This window comes from Macaca nemestrina, chromosome 20 (assembly GCF_043159975.1).
Source record: "Macaca nemestrina isolate mMacNem1 chromosome 20, mMacNem.hap1, whole genome shotgun sequence".
NCBI lineage: Eukaryota > Metazoa > Chordata > Mammalia > Primates > Cercopithecidae > Macaca > Macaca nemestrina.
The window spans coordinates 1,746,946-1,771,832 of NC_092144.1; the positions used below are offsets into that span (position 1 = coordinate 1,746,946).

Sequence of the window (24,887 nt, forward strand, 5' to 3'; positions counted from 1 at the left end):
GGTGGAACAGCATCAAGGCACCCCCGCGATGGCTGGCACCCCTTCCTAGAGCGGCCAGGCGCAGGCGGAGGGAGCGATAACGTCTCCCGAAGAATGTCAGCCGCCCCTCGCGAAAGTTAGCCCAGCGCGGCCGCAGCGGACCAAGGGTTCGTTGGGGGCGTTGTGCGCACGCGCGGTTTGCCTTCCAGGCCGGGCGTTCAGCCCCGCCCCCCCCAGCCCTTTCCCTCGCGCCTCCTGACCCTCTGACTTGCGCAGCTGGGCGGGCCGGGCATGCGCACACCAGAGGGCCCGCCCCATTTGCCCCGGAAGTGCTTTCTTTGACCGCGACGCGAGTGCGCCGAACGAAGTCGTGGCGGTGGCGGATCGAGGAGATAACGCGGCCTCAGGCTCTGGTGAGGAGTGGAGCCGGTTGAGGGTAGCGGCCGACTCGGACCGGGGGTTCCCTGGGGAAGAGCAGACGTAGGAGAGAGGAGCTTGCGACAGGCCGCAGGCCGAGGGGCGGGCGGCGGCGTCGCTCCCCTCCCTCCTCCCGTGAGCGTCCGGCCTTGTGCATCCTGTAGGTCCCGCGCTGGGCGGGCCCGGAGGGTCGGGTCCGCTCGGAACTCTATTTCCAAACTCCTGTTGGGAGGCCGCGCGCGGGGGTTCACGCCTGTAATCTCACCGCTCAGGGAGGGCTTGGCGGGAGGATCGCTTGAGGCCAGGAGTTCGAGACCAGGCTGGACAACACAGCGAGACCCCATCTCTACAAAAAAATTTTAGAATTTTTTTTTTTTTTTTTTTTTTTTTTTTTGAGACGGAGTCTGGCTCTGTCGCCCAGGCTGGAGTGCAGTGGCGCGATCTCGGCTCACTGCAAGCTCCGCCTCCCGGGTTCACGCCATTCTCCTGCCTCAGCCTCCCGAGTAGCTGGGACTACAGGCGCCCACAACCGCGCCCGGCTAATTTTTTGTATTTTTAGTAGAGACGGGGTTTCACCGTGGTCTCGATCTCCTGACCCTGTGATCCGCCCGCCTCGGCCTCCCAAAGTGCTGGGATTACAGGCGTGAGCCACCGCGCCCGGCCTACAAAAAAATTTTAAAAATTAGCCAGGAGTGGTTGTTGTACCTGTAGCCCCAGATACTCGAGAGGATCGCTTGATCCCGGAATGTCGAGGCTGCAGTGAGCCATGATCGCAATTGCACTCCAGCCTGGGCAACAGAGCAAGACCCTGTTTCACAAAATGAAAAAGAAACAACTAAGACTCGTTGGGATCAGATCGGGATCGCGGCTGAAATGGTTTGGGCCTCCTTCCTTGTAGCCGAGAACGCTTCTGCATGCTAATCTATACCTGTGAGTTCACTGGGGCTCTGTGATATAACTCCTGTAAGCCTCATTCCCCTTAAAACGGGAGTGACAGCTTCAACACCATGCCAAAGGGGACCAGAAAACGTTAGCTGGCCCCATTTTGCAGGTGCACATGGCTGTGACTGTTGTTCGTGTGTATCCTTGGAGAACACCAAACAGCCAGGGGGAGCTTTGGAAAAGAGGTTGTTTGCTGGGTTTAACGAGAGAACGGTGTTGCCACCAAAAACTAATTCCTTCCCGCTGGTCCAGCCCCAGGTCTTGGAGGCCACCTTTCCTCAATTCTTAAGCTCATTTCCCCTGGTCGTCGTCGGTTTTTTGTCTCTCTGTTTGTTTGTTTTGAGACAGTGTCTTGCTCTGTCACCCAGGCTGGAGTGAGTGCAGTGGTGCCATCACAGCTTACTGCAGCCTCGAACTCCCATGCTCAAGCCGTCCTCCTGCCTCAACCTCCCAAGTCGCTGGGACCACAGGTGCTCAGCACCATGCCCGGCTAATTTTTGTATTTTTTGTAGAGACGGAGTTTGGCCATGTTGCCCAGGCTGGTCTCGAACTCTTGACCTCAGGTGATCCACCCCCCACCCCCACCCCCCCACAGCCTCCCAAAGTGGTAGGATTACAGGCATTAGCCACAACACCCGGCTCCTTTTTCTATTTTTTTGTAGAGATGGGGTTTTTCCACTCTGTTCCCTGATCTTTACCTTAGTAAATAACATACTTCTTCCTGGATTTATCAATTTGTAGACATCATCTGCTGATTTCCTGTCACGGCTGTTGAGATTTTCTCCCTCCTATCCACCCACTGCACCTTCGCCTTCCATATCCTGAATGAGTTTCTGTCGTGAGCACAGTTGGTCATTGGTTGTATTTTTTAAATAAGATGCAAAATGTTGTTGGCTGCTCAGGGCCGGGCGCAGTGGCTCACGCCTATAATCCCAGCACTTTGGGAGGCCAAGGCAGGTGGATCACGAGGTCAGGAGATTGAGACCACCCTGGCTAACATGGTGAAACCCCGTCTCTACTAAAAATACAAAAATTCAGCCAGGTGTGGTGGCGGGCACCTGTAGTCCCAGCTACTCGGGAGGCTGAGGCAGGAGAATGGCATGAACCCGGGAGGCGGAGCTTGCAGTGAGCTGAGATCACGCCACTGCACTCCAGCTTGGGAGACACAGCGAGATTCCATCTCAAAAAAATATATATATGTATGTGTATATATATATATATATATATATATATACACACACACACACACGTATATGTATATATATTTAGTTGGCTGCTAAAACAAGTAATGTGTTCAACTGGGCTTTTGTTGTAGCATTCTATTTTCCCTTAAAGCTAATTAACTTTGTTTTTACCATTAGCCTTTCTTTTCCCTACTGTTTATTTCCCCACAAAGCTCCAGCATCTCACACCTATCAGTTGTGTTTTGCACAGGTTTAAATGAATTGATCTCCCCCTCCCCACTGCCCTCCAAGACCCCCGTATCCTCCTCCTCCGAATGGGACTGATTGTGCTCTGCCTGGGTGGAGCTGGTGTCCCAAACCTTCCTGTCCTTGCTGCCCTGTGCTGACCTCTGTTCCCAGTGTGGCCATCTTTTCCTCTTCCTGCTGTCAGAGCAGAACTTCTGGGAGCTTTGGAAGAAATAGATGATTTTTTTCGGGGATGGGGGAAGTCCTTGATTGCCTGAAAATGAGTTTATTTACCCTCATAGTTAGAAGTTTGGTGGGGTATAAAAATCTAGATTGAAAATCCATATTTGGCCGGGCGCGGTGGCTCAAGCCTGTAATCCCAGCACTTTGGGAGGCCGAGACGGGCGGATCACAAGGTCAGGAGATCGAGACCATCCTGGCTAACACGGTGAAACCCCATCTCTACTAAAAAATACAAAAACTAGCCGGGCGAGGTGGCGGACGCCTGTAGTCCCAGCTACTCGGGAGGCTGAGGCAGGAGAATGGCGTGAACCCGGGAGGCGGAGCTTGCAGTGAGCTGAGATCCGGCCACTGCACTCCAGTCTGGGCGACACAGGGAGACTCTGTCTCAACAACAACAACAACAAAAAAATCCATATTTGTAGGCCGGGTGCGGTGTCTCACACCTGTAATCCCAGCACTTTGGGAGGCGGAGGCGGGTGGATCACCTGAGTTTGGGAGTTTGAAACCAGCCTGGCCAACCCGGCGAAACCCCATCTCTATTAAAAGTATAAAAATTAGCCCGGCGTGTTGGCAGGCGCCTGTAAGCTCAGCTACTCAGGAGGCTGAGGCAGGAGAATCGCTTGAACCTGGGAGGTGGAGTGTGCAGTGAGCCAAGATCGAGCTACGGTCTGGGCGACAGAGCAGGAATCCATCTCAGAAAAAAAAAAAAAAAGGAAAAGAGAAAAAAACATCTGTGTTTGCTCAGAACCGTGAAAGCGTTGTTTTCAGTGCCGTTCTGGGAAGATCAGTTCCTGTGCTGGTTTCTGATCTTGTCTGCTGAGTTTTCTTTGTCTAGTGGAAGCTGCACAGTTTCCTGGGTGGTGTGCGGTGTGAAATTCCCTGGTCTCCCCGTGCCCTGGGGTCTTTTTATTTTCTGATCTTGGTGAGTCCTTGGTATCTGGACAGTGTGGTTCCTTTTAGTCCTGGGTTTTGTTTTTGTTTGAGTTTTCTTGTTCTTACGTTATTTCTGTGATCATATTTTTCATGTTTTATTTTGTTGGGTACTTTTTCTGTTCTCATTCTGGAATGCCGTCTGGGTTCTTGCTTTTCCTCCTGTTTTTTCGACTCTTGGCTTTCCTTTATGAAAGATTTGTTTGGCTCAGCTTCCCACTCTGGTATGGAATCTTTTGTTTGGATCATCCCGTCTGTATTGTTCAAGGGCTTTTTGTTTTAATTCAACGTGGTGTCGTTCAGCGTCCCGTTCTGGTTTTGTGGTGCAGCGGTTTCCCCCAATAACGAAGGAGGGAGGCAGCAATCTCTTATTGGGATTCCCATCAGTCTCTTTGTTCTCAGATGCGTGTGTTTCTCTTTAAGAACAAAGCGGCCGGCAGCTCTGTGTGAGCGCCACTTCTCATCCGGGAGGCCAACTGCCCAGTGGTCTGGCGAGGAGCGGGGCTTTTCTTTGAGGTGTGGGGACCCCGAATGTTCGTATTTGAGGATTCTTCCTCTTGTGCTGTTTCCCCAGAAAAGACTCCTGGCCTCCCCCTGGGCGGGGGGGGCATCTGTGCTGGGCCGCCTGCCGCCTGAGCTGTGCCGAGGAACCGCAGGACTTCCCGCTGCCCAGTCGGCAGGTCGTGATTCGGTCCCCTCTTTTCAGCCTAACACTGGGCCCCCTTGCTCTGCTGGGCCTGTGTCTCTAACTCCAGAGGTCCTTTTATGCCAGTTCTGCTGGAAATAAAGTTCTGATCTAGTCGAGGGTCGTGGGGGATCAGAGCGTGGGAGCTTCCCCAGGGTGCCGCCACGTTTCAGCTGCTGGGGAGGGACGGTGCGGGTGTTCAGTGGCTGCGGTGGCTAGGCTTGGGTTCAGATGGCTTCTGGGTTTTGGATCAGAGTTTTACTTGGTGAGTGGTTGAGTATTGGTCTGGGTTTAGGTTTCTGTGGGCCAGACTCCACAGGTGACAGCTCCCTGTGACAGCTGGAGCTTGTGTCCTGAGCCAGCCACTGGCCGCTGGGGTGTTCTGTCTGGCCAGTTTGAGAAGTAACTAGGCTCGCCCTAGATGGATTTGAACTCTTGGCTTTGTTAGCATTTTGCCATCTAAGTTCCTTTTCCAGGTCCTCCCAGCCATTGGGTCGTTAGAGCATTCTGGAAATGTCACTAAAATGTGATGGGAAGTAAGTACATCAGGATAGGTTGGTGGCTCTTGGTGTGGCCACCTGCACCTGTCCTGGCCCAGAAGCTGCGCTGCCCCTTCCTGCGTGGAGGAGCGAAGTGCAGGTCACTCCTGAGACTGAGCCCCGCTCCTCCCGGGCCCTGAGTCCTCCACAGACCGTCTGCTCTTCTCTCCGCCAGACGCTGCTGGCCGTGAGGACACATAGGCGGGCACTGCGGAGAGTGCAGGCTTGGGAGTAGAGACCAGTGATGGCTCTGCAGAACTTAGCCTCAGAGTGGGGGCATGGTCCGGGAGGGGCCACGACCGGGAACAAGCAGGGCGTTCGCATGCTGCTGAATTCTTTCACGATGAAAGGAACAGGCCGTCCTCCTGGGAGAGGGGAGCGCTGATGACTCCCCGAGATCTGTGTGTGGGAGTGCCTCCCAGCACCAGGCCCCCCCGGGTTCTTGGGGTGCATCCGTGAAAGAAGGCCGGTTCCCTGCCTTCTTGCATGTTCCCCCCAGCGAGGGCTTGGTTCGGTGCTGAGGTGCGTGGAGGACTGTGGTTTCTGTGAGGCGTGGAGAGGCAAGTGCAGCCGCGGCCTGGTGGGAGGCTGCTCGCTGGGCTCCCCACGCACATCCCCTGATGTGAGTTTCATGTCGCTTGACCAGGAAATGCTTGAATGTCCTCCAGAGAAAAATTAGGCACTTCATGAACCTTTCGGGCGGCCCCCACACAATCCCGCCCGCCTGTGCGCCGTCCGGAGACAGAGCCTCCCAGGCAGTTGTAAGCTGGCAGCAGGGACGGTGGGAGTTGGCGTGGCCTGCGGCTGATGGCGCCAGCACGGAGAGGATGCAGTTCTCCCTGGTCCTGAAGAATGCGTGGTCAAGAAGCCGGAGGCAGGGAGGGTTCCTTGGGGCCAGAGGGTGGCGTTCCCAGCAAAGGACAGTCCTTCTGCTGTCACAGTCTCCTTTTTCACAATGGAATGTTCTTTGTTTTGTGAAGAGATGGCGATGGTCACGGTGGTGGTTTCTCGAAGTTTACATGACAACACGTAAAAATGGGCATCTCTGGGTGGGCTTTTATGATGTCTGAACTTGTGATGGGGCATCTGTGATGCTGCAGTGAGCCGGGAGGTCCGCCTCACCAGTCACCACGCTGGATCATTTTCATCAACTTGCCCAGGGAATAAAAACTGGGTGGGGAGGGATCCTGGGCCCCCATAGATTAAGGGGTGACTTCAGGCCCCACCGCAAGTCAGCAGCACAGCTGGCCTGTCCCTCAGTGTGCCCCTGCACACCTGCGGCCACCGTGGCCTGTCCCTCAGCGTGCCCCTGCACACCTGCCGCCACCGTGGCACATCACTGCAGATGCAGTCGTTCAGATGACACGGCTGTATCAGCTTCTGGTTCTGGGGTCAGAGTCCAGTCCACAGGGCTCCATTCCTTCTGGAGGCTCTGGGGGAGAACTCGTTTCCTGCCTTTCCCAGAGTCCAGAGGCACCCGTGTCCCTCGCCTTGGGGCCCCTTCCTCCCCGTTCACAGCCACAGCACAGCCTCCGTGACTCAAGGGGAAGAGTGCCAGGAGATGAGAGGAGGCTGCCTGTTGGGGACTCAGCAGAGCCCTCCTGCGCCACAAGCAGATGTGACCGATCTCCCGGATGTTACCCAGTCAGGACACAAAGATCAGTGTCCTCACCTCCCAATAAGTTTACAGCGAACCCAAGAGATAGAATTAGGCTGGGGACAAGTAAGCGCAGCCAACCAGAGAGGGAGTTCAGAGGAAGGCTTGAACACTGGGGGCTTAGGCAGTCCGGGAAGGCTCCCTGGTGGTGGTGACTTGTTTGTGAGAATTTGGCCTTGTCTTCCCTTTATGCCTTCTCTGGGCTCCCCGCTCCATTTCAGGTCTCCAGGCCTTGGCACTCTGGGCTGGAGTGGCTTCCTCTCCATCCCTCACATACGCTCATTTGGAGACAGACTCCAGCTTCCTCGTGTCTGTGCCTGTCCACAGTGGGCCTCGGCCTCCTGGAAGAGACTGGGTGCACTTTGGGGTGGCCCCCTCAGGGCTAGTTAGACCCTGGCTCTGGGAGTGCAGGGTGAGGGGCTGTCACAGGCTCCAGCCTGGTGGCCTGGCCCAGGGAGGTCCCAGCAGCAGCCGTGAGTTCTGAGCCATCCTTCTTTCTCTCCTCTTGGCCTCCACAGGTGTCTCCCCATCTGCTAAAGCCCCAAGGCCGTCACCATGGACTTCCAGCATCGCCCTGGGGGCAAGACCGGGAGCGGGGGCGTGGCCTCCTCCTCCGAGAGCAACCGTGACCGCAGGGAGCGCCTCCGGCAGCTGGCCCTAGAGACCATCGACATCAACAAGGTGGGCCAGCCACCGTGCAGCCGCCTGTGGCGGGGGCTCGGCTTTCCAGGACAGCCCTGGAGAGGGTGCCAGAGGCTCTTCCTGGGCCTCCACCCAGCCTGGGCGGTGCAGCCCCGTGTCCAGATGCTCCCCTGTTGCCCCGAGCAGCTACAGCTCCCATCTGTCCGCCTTAGAGAGCAGACCCTCTGTGGCTCTGAGCCCCGTGTGAGAGTGTTTTGTTCTGTCCAAAACCTTCTGTTTCGCATCATTTAATTTTCTGGGAGTGGGGAGAGCTTATGTCAGTCCAGCCAGATGTGGTGAAGGGCAGCCTTTGATTTTAGCTTGTGCAGGGGCGGGGATGAGCCGGGTCCCCTCAGCACTGTGGACATCGGGACTGGAGCACTCTCTGTGTACCCTGACACGCCCCACGGACCTGGCCTATGACGAGGGCTCTGTCACTGTCCCTGTCTTCCAGATGAGGTCACGGGTGGAGGGGTGCCCCAGCCACAGATGGTGGAGTTAGCCTTTGAACTCCAGCGTCTGAGACGAGAGGCGTGCGCCTGGCTGCCCCGGCTTAGGGCCTGGAGATGGGCGGGTCTCTGGGCCTTCAGTGTAGCCCATTTGCTTTTCTTGTGCCTGTGTCTGCCTTGTGCCGACCACTGGTGTGGTGGTGTGGGCAGCGGACAGCTCCCTGCATTGGGAGTGACCAGGAGTGCTGTGCTGACTCTGCCTCCCTCTGACTCACAACCACCAGGAAGGTGGTGCGGGGGGCTCCCTGGGAACCCCCGCTGCTCAGAGCCTGGGCCACAGCCCCAGGCGGTGATACCTGTGCTCACAAAGGCCTCCCGCTGGATCCCCCGTTTTCAGAAACGCTTGACACCGTCAGGGACAGACATCCCTGTACAGAAAGGGGATCCTGCGTCTGAGGGCCCTGACCGCAGCAGGCCTCGATCTGTCTAACGGGCGCCTGTTCTTCCCCTCCAGGACCCGTACTTCATGAAGAACCACCTGGGCTCCTATGAATGCAAGCTGTGCCTGACGCTTCACAACAATGAGGTGCGGCCTCTGCCCGGCTCCGGGCAGCTCGCGGCGGGCTGAGTGGCTGACGTCAGGGGGACCTGCCTGTGTCTGTCTGCCCGGCCCGAGTCATGTGTGTTTCCTTTCCACTCCAGGGGAGCTACCTGGCACATACCCAGGGGAAGAAGCACCAGACCAACCTGTGAGTACCCCGTGCCCCTTCGATGCCTGGTGCTCCAGCAGCTGTCGGCTCAAGTCTCTGTGAGCCTCACGGGCCACTGCTCCACGGCCGGAAAGCCAGCCTGGCCTGGGCCTCCCTGGGCGCTGGAGTACGGTTTCTGGGGAGCATTAGAGAACAGAGGCGTGGATGGCTGAGGCGGGCAGATCACTTGAGGTCAAGAGTTCGAGACCAGCCTGACCAACATTGTGAAACTCCATCTTGTGCCGGGCGCGGTGGCTCAAGCCTGTAATCCCAGCTCTTTGGGAGGCCGAGACAGGCGGATCACGAGGTCAGGAGATCGAGACCATCCTGGCTAACACGGTGAAACCCCGTCTCTACTAAAAAATACAAAAAACTAGCCGGGCGTGGTGGTGGGCGCCTGTAGTCCCAGCTACTTGGGAGGCTGAGGCAGGAGAATGGCGTGAACCCGGGAGGCGGAGCTTGCAGTGAGCCAAGATCACGCCACTGCACTCCAGCCTGGGCGGCAGAGCGAGACTCCGTCTCAAAAAAAAAAAAAAGAAGGCCGGGCGCGGTGGCTCAAGCCTGTAATCCCAGCACTTTGGGAGGCCGAGGCGGGCGGATCACAAGGTCAGGAGATCGAGACCACAGTGAAACCCCGTCTCTACTAAAAATACAAAAAATTAGCCGGGCGCGGTGGCGGGCGCCGGTAGTCCCAGCTACTCAGGAGGCTGAGGCAGGAGAATGGCGGGAACCTGGGAGGCGGAGCTTGCAGTGAGCCGAGATTGCGCCACTGCACTCCAGCCTGGGCAACAGCGTGAGACTCCGTCTCAAAAAAAAAAAAAAAAAAAGAAAAAAAGAAAGAAACTCCATCTTTACTAAAAATCTAAAAATTAGGCTGGGCATGGTGATGCACACCTGTAATCACAGCTACTCAGGAGGCTGAGGCAGGAGAATCTTGAATCTGGGAGGCAGAGGTTGCAATGAACCGAGATGGCGCCACTGCACTCCAGCCTGGGCGACAGAGCGAGACTCAGTCTTATTTAAAAAAAAAAAAAGAAGAAAGGCCGAGCGCGGTGGCTCACGCCTATAATCCCAGCACTTTGGGAGACCAAGGTGGGCAGATCACCTGAGGTCAGGAGGGCAAGACCAGCCTGACCAACATGGAGAAACCCCATCTCTACTAAAAATACAAAAAATTAGTCGGGCGTGGTGGTGCATGCGTGTAATCTCAGCTACTGGGGAGGCTGAGGCAGGAGAATCGCTTGAACCTGGGAGGTGGAGGTTGCGGTGAGCCAAGATCGCGCCACTGCACTCCAGCCTGGGCCACAAGAGCAAAACTCGGTCTCAAAAAAAAACAAAAAGCAGAGGCATGGAGTTGTTGGTAGGACCCCAGCCAGGGACAGTGAGGAGCATGACAGGAAGAGAACGTGCCTGTCCTATCCCTGTTCTCAGCCAAACCCCAGGGCCCCTCCCAGGCCCCTGGCCCTCCTCATCCCTCAGTTTGTAGTGAGCTCCAAGGTCAGGGGGCCCGTGGCCTTGGTGCCTGTGTGTGGAGGGGCCCCAGCACCACGTCCATCCTGCCTGCAGGGCCCGGCGAGCCGCCAAGGAGGCCAAGGAGGCCCCTGCCCAGCCCGCACCTGAGAAGGTCAAGGTGGAGGTGAAGAAGTTTGTGAAGATCGGCCGCCCAGGCTACAAAGGTGAGTGCCCGGAGCGGCGCTGGCCACAGCCGCTGCTGCTGCATGAATAGGTTCTTCGGGCTCCAGTGCAGGAGGCGCAGCCCTGAGACCCTCATTCCTGAGCCGCTGTTTCCTGGCCTTGGTGGCCATCCCTCACCCACCTGCAGCCTCTGGCGTTGTGTCTGGGAGCTGTCAGGCTGAGCCCGATAAGCACCCGTCTCACCCAGCGGCCCCTTTCCCAGCTGAGCCACAGTCTGCGCCCTCCTGTCCGAGTGTTGTGGAAGCTTCTGGGGAGGCTTGCCAAGCCAAAGAGTGGAAGTGGAGGTGTGGTGAGCCCTGGCACACTCCTCCGGTTAACCTTGAAGCCTCTGAAGGAGGACAGGAAGAAGCGGCTGTTAGAGGCGGCTCCTCCGGGACCCTCAGCAGTGGGAATGGCAGGAGGTGACCTGGTTCAGAAAGCCAGGGAAGCGGCCAGGGTGGAAGAGACAGACCTTGTGTCTGTAGGGTCAGGAAGGCGGGCACGCTACCCAGCAAGTGTTCTTTTTTTTTTTTTTTTTTTTTTTTTTTTTTTTTTTTTGAGACAGAGTCTCGCTCTGTTGCCCAGGCTGGAGTGCAGTGGCGTGATCTCCACTCACTGCAAGCTCCACCTCCCGGGTTTACACCATTCTCCTGCCTCAGCCTCCCGAGTAGCTGGGACTACAGGCGCCCGCCACCTCGCCCGGTTAATTTTTGTATTTTTAGTAGAGACGGCGTTTCACCATGTTAGTCAGGATGGTCTCGATCTCCTGACCTCGTGATCCACCCGTCTCGGCCTCCCACAGTGTTGGGATTACAGGCATGAGCCACCGCGCCCGGCCCCAGCAAATGTTCTTTACGAAAGATGGGGACAGCCTGTGTGCCTGGCCTCCAGACAGGAGCCTGCAGGGCACAGGCCCCGGGGCAGGTGCGCTGGGTGGACGAGGGTGGCTAGAGCGGCAGACTCCTGGTGGGGAGGCCCTGACAGGTCCTGAGCTTGGGCTCAGGGCAGTGAGGAGGTGGAGGGCTTGTGAGTGTGCGTGCCTGAGGCTGCTTGGAGAGTGGCCAGGCCGTAGGCGGCCCAGCAGCCATTCTCGGGGTCCAGGCTGCTGAGCTCTGGTGGGAAAGGCATCCTCTCCCGCTCACCCTATAGATGGTGTTGGCCCTGTCCAGGCGGCCCCACTCTAATCCCAGAGCCAGGGTGCCAAGGGCCGCTCCCTACCCAGTGGCCCCGACTCCTGCTGGATAGTGTCCCAGCACCCTGGGTGAAGGGCTCTGGGGATTAGGACAAAGGAGTACCACCCTCGGTCCCTGCCCGAGTGACTCCGCAGGTAGCTCAGCCCTGGCGCACCTGTGCCTTCACCTATACCAGAGTCCCAGAGCCTGGGCGGATTGGCGGTTGCCTGGAGCCACAGGGCCTCCCCTGGGGTCTCGCCCTCGTTCAGTGGGTGGCATTAGCCTGCCCCAGGTCCCTCAGCTTTGGGGAGGACAAGCAGCCGGGACCTGAGAGCTTTCTGTGTTGCAGTGACCAAGCAGAGGGACTCGGAGATGGGCCAGCAGAGCCTCCTCTTCCAGGTGAGATCAGGGGCTTGGGTGTGGGGGGCGGCCGAAGGCACCTGAAAGGTGGCGCTGCCACCCGGCTGTGTCCCCACAGATCGACTACCCTGAGATCGCCGAGGGCATCATGCCACGCCACCGCTTCATGTCTGCGTACGAGCAGAGGATTGAGCCTCCGGACCGGCGCTGGCAGTACCTGCTCATGGCCGCTGAGCCCTATGAGACCATCGCCTTCAAGGTAGCATGGCTGTGGGGTCCCCTGGGCCCCAGGGCCCCCTGAGATGTGCGAGCCAGAAGGATCTGCACAGGCTGGGCAGGGCGCCCCTCCTATCAGGCTGTGGGGTCCCCTTGGATCCCCGAGACGGAGCCAGAAGGGTCTGTGCAGGCTGGGCAGGGTACCCCTCCCATTGGGCTTTGCAGGAGGGGGCCTGCTTGGGCTCCACTGTGCCCATGGAGAAGGGAGGCCGGCAGGGCTGAGTGCTGGGCCTGTGAGGCCTTCGCCAAGTGACCTCGCTTCTTGGTCTAGGCTGCTGGAGGGCTTCCCACAGCCTGTGCCTACGCCTGCACAAAGCAGCCATCAGGAAACAATGCAAACGGTGCCTGTCCAGGGCGGGGGCCAGCGTGTGCTAGCGTGGAGGCCGGGTCTGTGTCACTCCAGAACTGAACCCTGTGCCCATCGAAAGTCTTACCAGGCCGGGGCTGGGCTCCCAGGGTGGAGTCTGGGCCGGGGAGGCTAACGCCTCAGGCTCCCTGCCTGATGGCTACCCTGAGGTCACAGGGACCAGGAGCCCTCTCTGTCCCCCGCCTTCCCAGGTGCCGAGCAGAGAGATTGACAAGGCGGAGGGCAAGTTCTGGACACACTGGAACCGGGAGACCAAGCAGGTGAGTGGCTAGCCCTGAGCTTGGCTCCTTCCTGCCCAGCCCCGGTGGCCCTAGCCCTGCCCGTGCCTGCTGACCCTTTCTCCGTCTCTCTAGTTCTTCCTCCAGTTCCACTTTAAGATGGAGAAGCCCCCGGCTCCGCCCAGCCTCCCCGCCGGCCCCCCTGGGGTGAAGCGGCCTCCACCTCCGCTGATGAATGGTCTGCCCCCTCGGCCACCGCTGCCCGAGTCTTTGCCACCGCCACCGCCGGGAGGCCTACCTCTGCCACCCATGCCCCCCACGGGGCCTGCACCCTCAGGGCCCCCGGGACCACCCCAGCTACCCCCGCCAGCTCCAGGGGTCCACCCCCCGGCCCCAGTGGTGCATCCCCCCACCTCTGGCGTCCATCCCCCAGCTCCTGGGGTCCATCCCCCAGCTCCTGGCGTCCATCCCCCAGCCCCTGGGGTCCACCCACCAACCTCTGGGGTCCACCCCCCGGCTCCCGGAGTCCACCCTCCAGCCCCCGGGGTTCACCCTCCAGCCCCCGGGGTTCACCCACCAGCCCCCGGAGTCCACCCACCAGCCCCTGGGGTTCACCCACCAGCCCCGGGGGTCCATCCTCCCCCATCAGCGGGGGTTCACCCCCAGGCCCCAGGGGTACACCCAGCAGCCCCTGCTGTTCACCCTCAGGCCCCGGGGGTGCACCCACCAGCCCCAGGGATGCACCCTCAGGCCCCGGGAGTCCACCCCCAACCTCCCGGGGTCCATCCATCAGCTCCTGGGGTCCACCCTCAGCCTCCTGGAGTTCACCCCTCAAATCCTGGGGTACACCCCCCAACTCCCATGCCCCCAATGCTGAGGCCCCCACTCCCCTCCGAAGGCCCAGGGAACATACCTCCCCCTCCCCCAACCAACTGAGAAGCTGCTCCCTCCCCCAGCAAGCTCAGCGCCAGGTGCTCCTGCCTTTTGCCATCGAGAGAAGGCTGCTCTTTTGTACCGCCCCCTGCTCATTAAACAGCCTTCCCCAGCCCCGAGTGCACCGATGTCTGCAGCGCCGCCCTCCCTTGTCAGTGCTGTGTGGGAGTGCCAGGCACAGCACCATCCCTGAGTTTGCGCCGACTGGGGAGGGCCTGGGGCCTGCCGGGAGACACCTGTGGGAGGCCTGAGAGACGGCTGTACCTTGGAAGTGGCCTGGTGGAGGACAGACTCCACCAGCCAGCTAGGAGGGGGTCTGGGGTCCTGTCCTGGGGAGGGAAGAGCAGACTCTTGTGATATCCTTGGGGTCTCCAGATAGCCCACCAGGGGTTGGGAGGGTGAGCAGGGACAGGGCGCCCCCACTGACTGGGGACCCTCCTCCTCCAGGCCCACCCCTTAGCACCCAGGACATCTGGGCCCCCCGCCCCCAGCGCTGTCTAGTCTGGCTGCTTGGCCATCACTCCCAGCCTGGTTCCCACTCCTGTGCCTTCTGGGGACGGGCCCTCAAGGACAGCATGTTGACAAATCAGGCCCAGCTCTATCGCTGTGGGGAGGGAGATAGGCTGCTGGCGACAGAAAGGGCTCTTTGAGAAGGCCACTCTGCCTGGAGTGGGGGCGCCGGGCACTGTCCCCCAAGGTCGCGGCAGAGGAGATAGGGGCCTGTCCTTTACAAACACCCCACCTTCCACTCGGCTTCCACAAGGCGGGCAGCCCAGCTCCTGGCAGCACCCATGACGCGGGACCTGCCTCTCACCAGCCTGACCCTGGTACTGTCCGCCCTGGGGGCTCTGCTGGGGACTGAGGCCCTCAGAGCAGAAGAACCAGCTGTGGGCACCGGTGGCCTCATCTTCCGAGAAGACCTGGACTGGCCGCCAGGCAGCCCACAAGAGCCTCTGCGCCTGGTGGCACTGGGTGGGGACAGCAATGGCAGCGGCACCCCCCTGCAGGTCATGGGGGTTCTGAGCGCCTATGAGCGGGCCTTCCTGGGGGCCGTGCAGCGGGCCCACTGGGGCCCCCGAGACCTGGCCACCTTTGGGGTGTGCACCCCCGGTGACAGGCAGGCTGCCTTGCCCTCTCTACAGCGGCTGGGGGCCTGGCTGCGGGACCCTGGGGGGCAGCGCCTGGTGGTCCTGCACCTGGAGGAAGGTACGTGGGGCCCAGCCCCGAGCTTGGCACCGCCGGCCTCCTTCAGGTGGGCCAGGTCCTCTTAGGGAAGATCAAGGGCTGGCAGAGCCCACACCCTGGGCAGGGAGGCTGTGGTCTTGTTCTGGGACTGGGTTGTGGGTCCATGGCCTGGAAGGTGGGCACCGCGCTCTGTCCTGTCCCTGAAGCCCAGCTCTTAGACCAGCCCCTGCCGCAGCGGCAGGGAGAGAGCTGCTGTCTTCTCGCCACCCGTGAAGAAACCACCCTGTGGCTCGGGGCCAGTGGAACCCTCCTCCCCACCGCCCCACACCTGGCCAGCCTGTTCTCGGGGCCACTGGCCTGAGAGACTCCCTGCGGGGAAGGGGCTTCATCGGGCGCCCTAACCCAGAGACCACAGGGCGGCAGCCCCACCCACAGCCCCAGACGCAGCCTCTGCCTGCCCGGGCGGTCACCGCTCCCTGGCTGCAGGAAGGCAGTGAAGAGGGACACTAGGTCCCCCGCTCGAGGCCCCCTGCACAGTGGCCAGAGCAGCAGGGACGGATCCCAAAGACTCCCGGGGTGTGTGGGACGGGCCTGCCCTTCAATGGCTCAGGCGTCCCCTGCTGTCCTGGCTGCAGTGACCTGGGAGCCCACACCTTCGCTGAGGTTCCAGGAGCCCCCGCATGGAGTAGCCGACCCCCCGGAGCTGGCGCTGCTGGTGCTGTACCCTGGGCCTGGGCCTGGCCCTGAGGTCACTGTGACGAGGGCTGGGCTGCCGGGTGCCCAGGTACCAGGGAGTTGCATGGGGCATTGCCTGGGCCGCGGCAGGGGCATGGATTTGTTGCAGGGTCTGCGGTACTGAGAGAAGCGTAGAACCAGTGGCAATGGGAGGAAGGGCACCGGTAGAGCAGGGCTGGCTAAGCCTCCATCCAGCCGGGCTGAGCCCTGGTCTCCACAGAGCCTCTGCCCGTCCCGGGACACTCGCTACCTGGCGTTGGCGGTGGACCGCCCTGCGGGGGCCTGGCGCGGCTCCGGGCTGGCCTTGACCCTGCAGCCCCGCGGAGAGGGTAGGTGTGCGTGGAGAGGGACCGGGCGCCGGGTCGACTGCCCTCAGCCCCCAACCCCTGAGCCAACCCCGCGCCCACCCACCGCAGGCTCCCTCCTGAGTACGGCCCAGCTGCAGGCACTGCTGTTCGGCGACGACCACCGCTGCTTCACGCGGATGACCCCGGCCTTGCTCCTGCTGCCGCGGTCTGAGCCCGCGCCGCTGCCCGCGCAAGGCCAGCTGGACACCGTGCCCTTCCCGCCGCCCAGGTGCGTGCAGGCCCGGGGGCATGGGGCAGGAGCAGGCGGGGGCGGCGTGGCCTCGCGCCCGCTCTCAACTCCCCTAACTGCGGGTTCCAGGCCATCCGCGGAGCTCGAGGAGTCGCCGCCCAGTGCAGACCCCTTCCTGGAGACGCTCACGCGCCTGGTGCGGACGTTGCGGGGCCCCCGGGCCCGGGCCTCCGCGCCCCGCCTGGCCCTGGACCCGGACGCGCTGGCCGGCTTCCCGCAGGGCCTGGTCAACCTGTCGGACCCCGCGGCGCTGGAGCGCCTGCTAGACGGCGAGGACCCGCTGTTGCTGCTGCGGCCCACCGCGGCCACCACCGGGGACCCCGCGCCCCTGCACGACCCCACGTCGGCGCCGTGGGCGACTGCCCTGGCGCACCGCGTGGCTGCCGAGCTGCAAGCGGCGGCTGCCGAGCTGAGCAGCCTCCCAGGTCTGCCTCCAGCCGCAGCCCCGCTGCTGGCACGCCTGCTCGCGCTCTGCCCAGGCGGCCCCGGCGGCCCCGGCGATCCCTTGCGAGCTCTGCTGCTTCTGAAAGCGCTGCAGGGCCTGCGCGCGGAGTGGCGCGGGCGGGATCCACGCGGGCCGGGGCGGGCACAGCGCAGCGCAGGGGCCACCGCCGCCGACGGGCCGTGCGCCCTGCGCGAGCTCAGCGTAGACCTCCGCGCCGAGCGCTCCGTACTCATCCCGGAGACCTACCAGGCCAACAATTGCCAGGGCGTGTGCGGCTGGCCGCAGTCCGACCGCAACCCGCGCTACGGCAACCACGTGGTGCTGCTGCTGAAGATGCAGGCCCGTGGGGCCGCCCTGGCGCGCCCCCCCTGCTGCGTGCCCACTGCCTATGCGGGCAAGCTGCTCATCAGCCTGTCGGAGGAGCGCATCAGCGCGCACCACGTGCCCAACATGGTGGCCACCGAGTGTGGCTGCCGGTGACCCCTGCGCCTCGCGGACTCCTGCCCCGAGGGGCCGGACGTGCCCCAGCTCGCGCCCCTTCCCATATTTATTCGGACCCCAAGTATCGCCCCAATAAAGACCAGCAAGCAACCGAGTGGGGTGTCCGTGCGTGTTAGAGGGGCCGCCCGTCTCTCCTTGCGCACGACCTGGGTCCACCCTGTAGCGCTCGCTGTCTTTCCCCTGCCTGAAGCGCCCCGCGACGGTCTTTCGGGCCCCGGACTCGTTGCCGGGTCCAGGCGTAAAGAAGCAGATGACTCTGCGGCCGCAGCCCTCGCTTTATTTCGCCGGAGTCGCGGGTTGTCTAGAAGGGGTCCCTGGACTCGGGCGCGGGCCGGCTTAGTCCCGCCCCTTGCCTGCGCGGGGCTTCTGGCGACTCCCAGGCCGCTCCTCCTGGTAGGGACGCCTCGGGGAGACCCAGGCCTGCCTCTTCCTGGGCTCGGCGTCCCTGGAGTCCCGTGCCCACGGCCGATGGCCCCCTTCGCGTGACTCCCAGCGCCGAGGCAGGGCTTCCCGGGGCTCCCTGGCGGCCCGTGGCCTCTCCTCCTTCCGCGGCCTCTCTTTCTTCGGCCTCTCCTCCTTCCGCGGCTTCTCCTTCCGCGGTTTCCCCTCTCTCCGAGGCCTCTCCTTGGGTCCCCGGTCTGCGAGGGGCGCACGGTCCTTCCCGACGGCCTCTCCGGTGGCCTCGCCAGGCTCCTCTTCGTCCTTCTCTGCAGCCTCCCGACTCCCGGGAATCTTGGGTCTGATCTCTGCCTCGGTCCGGGGCGCAGGCAGCGCTGATGGGGGCGCCTGGGCCTCGAACTTAGGCTGCAAGACAGAGAGTGGGGTCCTGGGGTAAGCGCCCACCTTGCCCCCGGCCCGGCTCCTTCTTTCCCTGAGGATGAAGGCCCCACTGCCCGCGGTCACTGGAAGGAAGCGCTTACCAGGGGCGACGATGGCTCCCTCGGGGCTGAGCTTGGCGGGACCCAGGGCTCAGGCGCACGCGCTTGGACTGCTGCCTCCCCAGCCACGGCGTCTGCAGCGACAGGGTCGGAACCTGAGTCAGCTGGGTCGAGGCATGGGCCACACTGTCCATCCGTCCCTCACCGCTAGAGCCCCCCTCCCTGGACAGTTGGAGTGGGGCTCCCGCGGTACGGCTGAGGCTAAGGATGCCCGGAGCCGTGGGAAGGGACTCCGGGACTCCGCTGCTGCGGAGCGCCCCTCCTCCGAACCTCGCTCTTTCAATCCGTCATTCTTCCCCCCGACCACGGGCTGTAGGAGACCCCTAGCAAGGGACGGGTCGCAGGAGTGCCCCCGGGGGGCGCTCACTAGCTGAGCTGTCCCCAGAGAGGGCGCAGGAGGAAGGCGGCAGAACGCTGCGCGGGAGGAGGGGTTGCACAAGGTCCATCCGGAAGCCAGAACCTACTCGCGGCGAGGGAAATGGGCCCCGCAAAAGGTCCAGACGGGATGAGAGGGGCGCGCAAGGCCCGTCACATAAGGGGAGATGTACAAACCAACTTTGGAGGCGTGCAAAACCCAGCCCTGGGAAGGAGGCTCCCAGACCCCACCCTTGCGTCACAGGGCCCTTCCTTGGAGGAATAGGCGCACAGGTGGACCCCAGCCTCGCCCCACCTCTGGGGAGCCCGCGCTCACCGCGGCACAGCTGGAAAGCCGAGCCCAGCAGCGCCACCAGCGAGGCGAGCACCAGGCACTTGTTGAGCGACAGGTCTCCCCAGGGCAGCTCCTGGCTCAGGGCGGGGGGTTGCGGCGGCGGCTGCGGGGGCGGCGCGGTCTGCGCCTTCTTGCGCGCGGGGGCGCTCCGAGGGCCTGCGAGGGCAAGTGCGTGCTGCGCTGTGGCCACTGGCTCTGCGCCGCCCCATTCCCCGGGCACAGGGGGCAAGAGAGAGGCCTGCGCCCTGAACCTGGCTCGCCCTGCCTGCCTGTGCGGCCCTGGGCGCAGGTGAACCCAGCCCCGGTGCCCCGCAGCTGCACGGGGATGCCCAGAGTTCCTGGAAGTTAACTTCCGGGAGCTAAGTGGCTTAGCCGGTATTATCACGCATTAGTAGAGGCTCCCGGCCCGTTGACTCGCTGCCTGCCACACTTCGATGCCACTCAACCAGGACACCCCCCAAGATCCAAGGACCCAGCTCCGGGACCTGAGCCTCACACCAGTCCGTTCCCACCCCACACCTCACCCACGCCTCCTGCAAACCCACTGGCTCCGGCTTTCAGCCTCTCCTTCCCCGTTCCTGGGGTCCCCCTGGCGGCAGCCTCTTTTTCCATCTTCTTGGGCCTGGTGTCCACACTGCGGCCTTCAGCCACCGGCTCCTGAGAGTCCTGTGGTTATCATGAGACATTCCACGTGTTTCCTTCCAGTGCCAAACCCTTCCCGTGGGCTTTAGACACCTGCCTCCCTTGGTCGGCTTGTCCCCAACTCCCCAGGCGTCCTGGGTTAAAGGCTGAGGGTCCCAGCTACTCACGTGGGGCGGGCTGCCGGAGTCGGCCAGCCTGGGTGTTGCTGTGAGAACAGAGGGAGAGTCAAGGTTGTGGGGACCCCCCAGGCCAATCCCACCCTCTCCCCTGGCCCTGCTGGGTGACGCGCGGGTGACTAACCCCATCTTGTAGATAAGAAAGTAGGTGGAGGCCAGCACAGTGGTTCACACCTGGAATCCCAGCACTTTGGGGAGGCTGAGGTGGGAGGATCACCTGAGCCCAGGAGTTTGAGACCAGCCAGGGCAATACAGTGAGACCCCATCTCTACCCCCCCAAAAAAAAATTAGCCAGGTATGGTGGCCGGCACCTGTGGCCCCAGCTACTTGGGAGGCTGAGGCACGAGGATCACTTGAACCTGAGAGGTCGAGGCTGCAGTGACCTATGATCATGTCACTGTACTCCAGCATGGAAGACAGAATGAGGCTCGGCCTCAAAAAATAAAAAATAACAATAATAAAAAAATATAAAAATACAAAGAAAGCAGACAGGCTTGGAGACAGCTTTGCCGGAGACACAAAGCATTTCAGTGGCAACGCAGGATTGGAATCTAGATCTGTGTAGCCCAGCACCTGTCTTCCTTGGGGGCTCCTTACAGACCCCTGAGGCAGATGAGGGCCGGGGGTTGAACCTGGGGAGCACAGTTTAAGCCAGTCCAGTGTGGGAGGCTAAGAAGCTCTGGTCTCTGAAGATGGGCCTCCTGGCTCACGGGGACCATCAGGGAGGGGCCTCCTCCCGCCAGCACCACAAGGGTACCTGGAGCCCTGTCCTCCTGGGGCTCGGCCAGCACAGAGTGGTCCTCCAGGGCCTGGCAGCTGCCCAGGCCGCCATCTAGCTCCTCCCAGGCGCTGGTTGCCATGGAGATGACTGGAGCAGCAGCAGGTCCCGGGCCAGGCTGGGAGGGGTGGGGAACAAGGTCTTGCATTTACTGAGTCCCTCATGGGCCTGGGCCTGACCTGGAGGTTCTGTGGACACCAACTAACAGGCCCTGTCCTGCCACCCTCAACCGAGTCTGTGATCTCTGCCTCAAGCACCCCTCACTCGGGAAATTCACACTCATGCCAGGCATGGCCCGGCACCCACACCAGGCATCTCCCTGACCCTGCATGCCAGCCCTGGGGCCCCTCCCTGTAGCCCAGCCTCGCTGGGGCCCAATATCCATCAGCACAGCAGCCAAGGCTGCTCTGGCCCAGAGAGGGCGGGAGCCCCTGCAGGGCAACACAGCAGTAAGTCCCAGACACACCCCAAACCAAAACTCTTGGCCCCAGTGTCAGCTCATGTTCTCTGAGACCAGGGACTATTTTTATCTGGTGCCCGAGGCCAGCGGGACAGGCTAACAGGTGCCCCAGCCCCTCCCAAGCCTCTGCTGTCATGGGGTCTCCCTCTGGGCCACCCTGACCTGCCATTCTGGGCACTTACATCCCGCCGCATGACCCTGTGAGTCTACAGGCTCGGGCCCCAGCAGCAGAACCATCCTGGCTCTGGTTGTGACAGGCCAGGGCAGGGGAGGAGGGTCCCGGGGGCGGTCTTCTGATCCTGACACAGAGCACCCTGCCTTGTCCCACTAACTCTGTTCCCATATGACAGATGAGGAAACTGAGGCTAGAGAGAGCGCCATTGGCTGGAGGGCGCAAGGAGCTTCAAGTCAGACCTGGAGCTGTACTCTTCAGGGTCTCCATGGCCTCTGGCTGCTGGGATTAGGGTGTCCCTATATCTAGGCTGAAAAACCACCCAGCCCTGGGGCTCCAAGACCTGGAAGGGGCCTATCGCGTGGCCGTGGGGGAGGGGCCCAACAAGCATGGGAGGCTGGTGTGCGGCCCCTGTGTGTGCGTCGGGGGCAGCTCTAGGAACTGGGGACCCTTACGGTCCTCCACAACACCCTTCCGCATCCCGGGAGCCCACACCTCTGCTCGGGACTCCCCCAGCCTCACTTCCTTACCCCCGAGCCTCACTTACCCGCCAGCCGCTTTGCTGAGCCTTGTGGACAGGATGGAGGATGGGGAGGGTGGCCCCGTGATGGACGGCAGCAGGTGGCTGGAGACCGGGGGTGGGCCAATCAGCAGGCCCGCGGGAGTGAGGTCACAGCCGGGAGTCCTCCACCCTTCCCTGCCATTGCAGCGGGGCAGGGCATTGCTCCTACTCACTCAGCCCTGGCCACTGCCATGCCAGGGAGACACAGCGCCTGCAGCTGGGACTACAAGCGTGCACCACCACACCCGGTTAATTATTTTTTATTTTTTATTTTTTATTTTATTTTATTTTATTTTATTTTTGAGACAGAGTCTCGCTCTGTCGCCCAGGCTGGAGTGCAATGGCCGGATCTCAGCTCACTGCAAGCTCCGCCTCCTGGGTTTACGCCATTCTCCTGCCTCAGCCTCCCGAGTAGCTGGGACTACAGGCGCCCGCCACCACGCCCGGATAGTTTTTTGTATTTTTTAGCAGAGACGGGGTTTCACCGTGTTAGCCAGGATGGTCTCGATCTCCTGACCTCGTGATCCGCCCGCCTCGGCCTCCCAAAGTGCTGGGATTACAGGCTTGAGCCACCGCGCCCGGCCTTTATTTATTTTTTGAGACAGAGTCTCGCTCTGTTGCCCAGGCTGGAGTGCAGTGGCGCCATCTCGGCTCACTGCAAGCGCCGCCTCCCGGGTTCACACCATTCTCCTGCCTCAGCCTCTCGAGTAGCTGGGACTGCTGGCACCCGCCATCGCACCTGGCTAATTTTTTTGTGTGTTTTTAGTAGAGACGGGGTTTCACCATGTTGCCCAGACTGGTCTCGAACTCCTAGGCTCAAGTGATCCACCCGCCTTGGCCTCCCGAAGTGCTGGGATTACAGGTGTGTACCACCGTGCCCTGTCTCTATGCTTAACTTTTTGAAGAGCCGCTAGTCTCTTTTCCAAAGTGACTGCACTGTTTTACCTGCTCAGCAGCCACACAGGACCGTTCTAACTTCTCCACATCCAACTCATCATTTTCCAGTTTCTTTGTTTGTTTTTTTTATTGCCAGCCTAGTGGGTGTGAACGGCATGATCTCATTGTGGTTTTGATTTGCATTTCCCTGGTCAAAATAAATAGCTTTTTTTTCTTTTTTTTTTTTTTTTTAAGACACCCGGTCTCAAGGCCAGGCACGGTGACTCACGCCTGTAATCCCAGCACTTTGGGAGGCCGAGGTGGGTGGATCACGAGGTCAGAAGATCGAGACCATCCTGGCTAACACGGTGAAATCATGTCTCTACTAAAAATACAAAAAATTAGCCGGGCGTGGTGGCGGGCGCCTGTAGTCCCAGCTACTCGGGAGGCTGAGGCAGGAGAATGGCGTGAACCTGGGAGGTGGAGCTTGCAGTGAGCCGAGATGGTGCCACTGCACTCCAGCCTGGGCGACAAGCGAGACTCCATCTCAAAAAAAAAAAAAAAAAAAAAAAGAGAGACCAGGTCTCCCTATGTTAGCGAGGATAGTCTCAAACCCTTGGCCTCAAGCAATCCTCCTGCCTTGGCCTCCCAAAGTGCTGGGATCACAGGCGTGAGCCACCATGCCTGACCTCAATAGCATTTTCATCTTCTTATTCTCATAGGGTCTTGCTTTGCATTCCTTTCCTGGAAGGCTCAGCTCTCCCAGAAGCAAAGTCTGGACGCAGGGCTTCTGTGGGCCTTTTTTTTTTTCTTTTTCTTTTTTTTTTTTTGAGACAGAGTCTCACCCTGTTGCTCAGGCTGGAGTGCAGTGGCATGATCTCAGCTCACTGCAACCTCCGCCTCCTGGGTACAAGCAATTCCTCTGCCTCAGCCTCCTGAGTAGCTGGGATTACAGGTGTGCACTGACACGCCCAGCTAATTTTTTGTATCTTTAGTAGAGACGGGGTTTCACCATGTTGGCCAGGCTGATCTTGAACTTCTGACCTAGTGATCCACCTGCCTCAGCCTCCCAAAGTTCTGGGATTACAGGCGTGAGCCACTGCACCCAGCCAGGACTTTTTTTTTTTTTTTTTTTTTTTTTGAGACACAGTCTGCCCAGGCTGGAGTGCAGTGGTGCAATTTCGGCTTACTGCAACCTCTGCCTCCCAGGTTCAAGTGATTCTCCTGCCCCAGCCTCCCAAGTAGCTGGGATTACAGGTGTGCGCCACCACGCCCAGCTAATTTTTGTATTTTTAGTAGAGACAGGGTTTTGCCATGTTGACCAGGCTGGTCTCAAATTCCTGACCTCGGGTGATCCTCCTGCCTCGGCCTCCCAAAGTGCTGGGATTACAGGTGCAAGCCACCACGCCCAGCCTAGGTTTGCTAATTTTGTGAAGAACAGTGTCATCTGAGGGCACTGACTCTGGATGGAGACGACTCAGATTCTGACTCTGACTCCACTGCTGCCTGGCTGTGCCACAGTTTCTTTTCCAGCAAAATGGAAATAAAATGGAGACTCCACCTCCTGGGCTCCTTGTAAGCGTTAAGCCAAGCATGGGGACAGGTGCTCGGCTCCTGGGACAAGCTGTGTACTCATATTCTTTTTTTTTTTTTTTTTGAGACGGAGTCTCGCTCTGTCCCCCTGGCTGGAGGGCAGTGGCGCGATCTCAGCTCACTGCAAGCTCCGCCTCCCGGGTTCCCGCCATTCTCCTGCCTCAGCCTCCCAAGTAGCTGAGACTGCAGGCGCCGCCACCATGCCCGGCTAGTTTTTTGTATTTTTAGTAGAGACGGGGTTTCACCGTGGTCTCGATCTCCTGACCTTGTGATCCGCCCGCCTCGGCCTCCCAAAGTGGTGAGATTACAGGCGTGAGCCCCGCGCCCGGCCTGTGTACTCATATTCTTATCACTGCCATGACAAACGTGAGGAAGCTACTGAGGCCGTGAGATTCTGCGCCACGTGGAAGCTCAACTGTGACACCCTCCACAGCAGGGTCCTTCCAGCCTCTGGAACACAAAACGCCTGAGTGGGAAACCCCCAGGGGACCCTCAGCATGGACCACTGAGGCGGGAAGTTGAGAACTGTGAGGAGTGCTGGGCAGTGGCCAACTTCCTGCCTCTGCCAGGGCAGCACACCAATTTCATTTGTGTGTCCACCCTACTTGTTCTCAGGGAGAAGTGGCTCCTTTCCTGGGGTGACTTCTAGGCTGGGGCATTTAATTGCTAGTGTGAGACCTTCCGGGGTCTTCCTCTCTTGGCCATAGTGACGTTCAAGATGGCAGGGGAGGTGAGCAGCGCCCCCTAGGGCCTGAGAAGCTCCAGGAGCAAGAACAAGAAGTTTGCAGGTGTGTTTACAATGTTTTTTCGTTTTGTTTTGTTTTTATTTATTTAAATT

The 24,887-nt window shown here is 60.5% G+C and overlaps 3 protein-coding genes across 5 annotated transcripts; 2 read left to right on the plus strand and 1 right to left on the minus strand.

Annotated features, from left to right (window-relative positions):
• Window positions 1-8: 8 nt before the first annotated feature.
• Window positions 9-13,794, plus strand: LOC105485885 (splicing factor 3a subunit 2). Of its 3 annotated transcripts, XM_071085951.1 has the most exons (10): window positions 297-392; window positions 1,184-1,326; window positions 7,320-7,482; window positions 8,446-8,517; window positions 8,634-8,680; window positions 10,247-10,356; window positions 11,876-11,925; window positions 12,005-12,145; window positions 12,721-12,789; window positions 12,883-13,794. In XM_071085951.1, the coding sequence occupies exons 3-10, from the start codon at window positions 7,357-7,359 to the stop codon at window positions 13,681-13,683; spliced, it is 1,416 nt and encodes a 471-aa protein (XP_070942052.1). In that variant the 5' UTR covers window positions 297-392; window positions 1,184-1,326; window positions 7,320-7,356; the 3' UTR covers window positions 13,684-13,794. The 3 variants fall into 3 exon arrangements, with proteins under 3 accessions (XP_070942053.1, XP_011746774.1, XP_070942052.1); XM_071085952.1 differs by lacking the exons at window positions 297-392; window positions 1,184-1,326 and adding an exon at window positions 9-146; XM_011748472.2 differs by lacking the exon at window positions 1,184-1,326 and having other exon boundaries at window positions 248-392.
• A 141-nt stretch (window positions 13,795-13,935) lies between these two features.
• On the plus strand, window positions 13,936-17,237 carry LOC105485891 (anti-Mullerian hormone). Its single transcript, XM_011748484.3, has 5 exons — window positions 13,936-14,886; window positions 15,501-15,649; window positions 15,821-15,929; window positions 16,017-16,176; window positions 16,267-17,237. The coding sequence occupies exons 1-5, from the start codon at window positions 14,472-14,474 to the stop codon at window positions 17,120-17,122; spliced, it is 1,689 nt and encodes a 562-aa protein (XP_011746786.2). The 5' UTR covers window positions 13,936-14,471; the 3' UTR covers window positions 17,123-17,237.
• A 34-nt stretch (window positions 17,238-17,271) lies between these two features.
• On the minus strand, window positions 17,272-21,797 carry LOC105485843 (junctional sarcoplasmic reticulum protein 1). The gene is made up of 7 exons (XM_011748399.3): window positions 21,566-21,797; window positions 20,366-20,504; window positions 19,600-19,637; window positions 19,336-19,456; window positions 18,773-18,946; window positions 18,064-18,155; window positions 17,272-17,947 (listed from the first exon to the last, which is right to left on the minus strand). The coding sequence occupies exons 2-7, from the start codon at window positions 20,466-20,468 to the stop codon at window positions 17,480-17,482; spliced, it is 996 nt and encodes a 331-aa protein (XP_011746701.3). The 5' UTR covers window positions 20,469-20,504; window positions 21,566-21,797; the 3' UTR covers window positions 17,272-17,479.
• Between the last annotated feature and the right edge of the window lie 3,090 nt (window positions 21,798-24,887).

Excerpts from the sequence above, each read along its gene's own strand:
- LOC105485843 (XM_011748399.3), bottom strand. The coding sequence starts at position 20,468 with ATGGCAACCAGCGCCTGGGAGGAGCTAGATGGCGGCCTGGGCAGCTGC. Across the intron at positions 19,457-19,599 it reads ACTCCGGCAGCCCGCCCCAC|GACTCTCAGGAGCCGGTGGC; the intron begins GTGAGTAGCTGG and ends TGATAACCACAG. Across the intron at positions 18,156-18,772 it reads GGCTTTCCAGCTGTGCCGCG|ACGCCGTGGCTGGGGAGGCA; the intron begins GTGAGCGCGGGC and ends CTGTCGCTGCAG.
- LOC105485885 (XM_071085952.1), top strand. The coding sequence starts at position 7,357 with ATGGACTTCCAGCATCGCCCTGGGGGCAAGACCGGGAGCGGGGGCGTG. Across the intron at positions 8,518-8,633 it reads TGACGCTTCACAACAATGAG|GGGAGCTACCTGGCACATAC; the intron begins GTGCGGCCTCTG and ends TTTCCACTCCAG. Across the intron at positions 10,357-11,875 it reads CGGCCGCCCAGGCTACAAAG|TGACCAAGCAGAGGGACTCG; the intron begins GTGAGTGCCCGG and ends TCTGTGTTGCAG.
- LOC105485891 (XM_011748484.3), top strand. The coding sequence starts at position 14,472 with ATGACGCGGGACCTGCCTCTCACCAGCCTGACCCTGGTACTGTCCGCC. Across the intron at positions 14,887-15,500 it reads GGTCCTGCACCTGGAGGAAG|TGACCTGGGAGCCCACACCT; the intron begins GTACGTGGGGCC and ends TCCTGGCTGCAG. Across the intron at positions 15,930-16,016 it reads CCTGCAGCCCCGCGGAGAGG|GCTCCCTCCTGAGTACGGCC; the intron begins GTAGGTGTGCGT and ends CACCCACCGCAG.